Consider the following 3,571-nt stretch of genomic DNA (forward strand, 5'->3'; position numbering starts at 1 on the left):
GGCATTGATCGTGCCGCCCAGTAAGCCTTGAAGCTTGAATCGTTGTCGCTGACTGGATATCACCTTCACGCTCAGGGTACGTGTCCTTGAGTTTTACACGATCTTTTGCATTCCATTTTCCGGAAAAAAATGGTGGTGGGCGTTGAATGACCGAAGAACTGGCAAAATCAACACAAAATCAATGGAAACGCCTTGCCGTGGGATGTTAGTCGAGGCGGAAGCGGGGGGAGCATAGAAGCAATCTTTTCACTGCACAGATGTCAACTGAAGTGAAAGGCGCTCATTGTTGCTGTTTGCCTGACAGTGAAGACTGGTCGAGCAGCGAATTGCTTCATTCCTTCCGGCCCGCTCATCCGGACTGAACAGAGCCTTCCCACGTGCGCCGGATTCCCGGGCCGTTTCCCGCAATTATGAGTACACCCAAGGAAACCGTCCACCACGTCTTCGTCTCGTGCCCTGTGTATCGCTCCTTCCGCCAACATGCCACACAAACACTGATTACTGAGACATCCCGTATCCTGGACTCTGCAGAAGTACCCTTGCTCATTTGCAGGTCCTTTCTTCAGGTGGTCCGATGTCTCTTTGAAGATGGCCCCGTTTGGCCCCAATCTCTATCTCGCTTCTACCTTGGCCTAACGCCACCCTTGCCCGCACTTACTGGTTTGCCGGGAGCGAAGACAAGTCGTCTGTTGGTACGCATCGCTCACACGTGGCACACGTCATGCATTCGTCTGGCTGGCAGGATTTGGGCGGAATATAAGCGAAGGGTACGTCCGGCTCCATCGAAAAAGAATAATAACGCCGTAGCCGCCTTCCTTCGAAACGTTCCTAACCCTCCCTCTCATCTCCAAGTTACATCGGTCCACCCAGCACAGCCCGATATCCTAGTCCAACATGATCTCTCGGTGTCGACCTCTCACATCGAGTTCCTGCGTCTTTCCATCAATGATCCTTCTGCGCAGTACCACAAGCTCAAGGGTTTGATATCTTCCTTTGATTTCCCTTCACTCCAAAATTTTCGCCTTCCTTTGCCGGCACTACGCCGTGTCCTTTCACAGTGCCTAGTCTCAAAACTCAGGCCTCATTTGGCCTATCAGCCAATTACAGAGACTGACGCTGTTCACTTGGACCATTTGATCACAGCAAAGGTACACGAGTACTTCTCCTTTCCTTTTCATTTTAACTCTACCTTGCTTTCGCTACCTCTGTCACTCCATGGTTTTGATTTCCCCTCTATCTCTCGCTTGAATCGCGTAGCAGCCGTGAACGGCCTGCTTCGTGACCTTAACCATCATATAGGAACATTCTGAGATATGGCTCGTATCACGCTCGCGGACTGGACATGTCAACTGAACCATTGTGTCTTTCCTCTTCACGGCGCGTCTCTCAACACCTCGTTCATGCGGCAACAAAGTGGCCTGCCTTTCCAGTGGCGGCTTGCACATGACACTATGCGCCAAAACGGTTTGTCCATCCGTAACACGGATCTCTCTTTCCTTTTCTATGGCGATGTGTCTCTGCGTCACCTGAATCGCACGTTACACACTCGTCTCAGTCTACCACCACAGTTTATAACCAACTTGGCTAATGCCGGACTGACTCACCTCTTTGACATCGCATCCTTCACCCTAGATCCCGCAAAACATGACGTTGTGCAACTACAACCTCATCCCAATGTCCACTTTCAAAATGCTACCACTCGCGCTCAAGAACAGTGGTTACAAACCTCACAGTGGCTTTCCGATTTAACGCTGATGGATCTGGTCAATGGGTATATGGCTACGGACTCGGACGTGACAGATAATGTTGTAGGGAGACGACGGAGAGCGGTTGGTTGCCAAACTCGCATACAGATCGCTGGCACGGATGACAATCTCCTCCGTGGTGCAGCTGCGAGTCAGTGTCTGGACTTGGAGCCCCTTTGGTTCCTGGGTTTACCTCCAAGGTTGCGTATGCAACAAGCACAAGATCTCATCAATGCCTACTACGCTGTTTCCCCTCACGCGCCCTTTCCCACCTCCATTCCTCCTGGGATTTTCGCATCTGACGCATCTATGCTTCCGGCTGCACCCTCTTTCTGACATCAACGTTCAGTAACCTTCTCGTCAATTTCTCATTCCTCTGCCCTGGCCATGAATCTCGACTGCTTCCGTACTTCAGCGTGGGTTTATCATGGCGAGACGTACGGACTCATAGCATCAACAATACATCAATACAATTTACCATCACCCCCTTCTCACCTACCCTCTTCTCCAACTCTCTATACCGACCACCTCAACTCTTCTCGTATTGTATCTTCCGCTCTCCACCTCCCTCCTCTGCCTCATCAATGGTCATCTCTTCCTGGTCGTTCGCTCTACCGATGGCTCCTTCATCTCTTGCAGCATTCTCCACCACCACATCATCCTCCCAATATCATCTACACTCCAGCTCACACCAACTCCTCCTCGACCCCTTCAACAGTTAATGCGCTTGCAGATCGGCTCGCATCAGGTTCTCAGCATTTACAAATTTGGCCACCTCCCGCACCCTTACCTACTTTCTTTATGGATTCTTTTATGCTTTACTCACCAAACGACGGCTACATTGAAACAAGTATATCATCATATCTGCCATCTGTACTCACTTCCGCTGCTTATTCTAGCCCAGACTTCCGCCCTGCCATGACGATGCTACTGCCGTTCCACGACCAACACACACCTCCCGAACATCCCTATTTGCGGGCCTCCTCGGCATATTCAGCCTTGGTACAGCTCTACGCGAGATCAGATCAGCTGGACACGACGTACGCACGATTCCGACGCTTCGGAAACGTATCCCCCATGTGCATCAGTGGATGCGATGCACTGGAAACCGTCCACCACGTCTTCGTCTCGTGCCCTGTGTATCGCTCCTTCCGTCAACATGCCACACAAACACTGATTACTGAGACATCCCGTATCCTGGACTCTGCAGAAGTACCCTTGCTCATTTGCAGGTCCTTTCTTCAGGTGGTCCGATGTCTCTTTGAAGATGGCCCCGTTTGGCCCCAATCTCTATCTCGCTTCTACCTTGGCCTAACGCCACCCTTGCCCGCACTTACTGGTTTGCCGGGAGCGAAGACAAGTCGTCTGTTGGTACGCATCGCTCACACGTGGCACACGTCATGCATTCGTCTGGCTGGCAGGATTTGGGCGGAATATAAGCGAAGGGTACGTCCGGCTCCATCGAAAAAGAATAATAACGCCGTAGCCATTGATTTACCATCCTTTTTATCTCCTATCTTATCGTCCTGACCGTTTCCCTTCATACGTGTACCTTTACTTACAATGAGCTACCGAGGTAGATTAGTTTGCGCTTATTTACCTGAGCTGTATCAGCAGAGGTGGCCAATAAATCCAGTTTTCCAGTTTTCCAAGGAGCTGACTATTCCGCGGACCTCCCCCAGTTCATTTTCTCTCGTTTCATGTATCCTTGCAACCTCCATTGGCATTTATCACTCTGTAAAGCCATTGCAGCGTGACAGCCATATTTCTTGACCCTTCGTTATCCCGGGTCGACATCATCTGCAGCTGATGTCAGCGAGGCGCAG

At 50.9% G+C, this 3,571-nt stretch overlaps 1 protein-coding gene across 1 annotated transcript; it reads left to right on the forward strand.

Annotated features, from left to right (window-relative positions):
* Positions 1 to 410: 410 nt before the first annotated feature.
* EV420DRAFT_1320453 (uncharacterized protein) lies at positions 411 to 3,275 on the forward strand (the record flags this gene model as incomplete). The annotated part of the gene is made up of 2 exons (XM_060468713.1): positions 411 to 1,278; positions 2,095 to 3,275. 2 exons carry the CDS (start codon positions 411 to 413, stop codon positions 3,273 to 3,275), a joined length of 2,049 nt encoding a protein of 682 aa, XP_060321346.1.
* Between the last annotated feature and the right edge of the window lie 296 nt (positions 3,276 to 3,571).

This window comes from Desarmillaria tabescens (assembly GCF_030435595.1).
Source record: "Desarmillaria tabescens strain CCBAS 213 chromosome Unknown EV420scaffold_335, whole genome shotgun sequence".
Classification (NCBI taxonomy): Eukaryota; Fungi; Basidiomycota; class Agaricomycetes; order Agaricales; family Physalacriaceae; genus Desarmillaria; species Desarmillaria tabescens.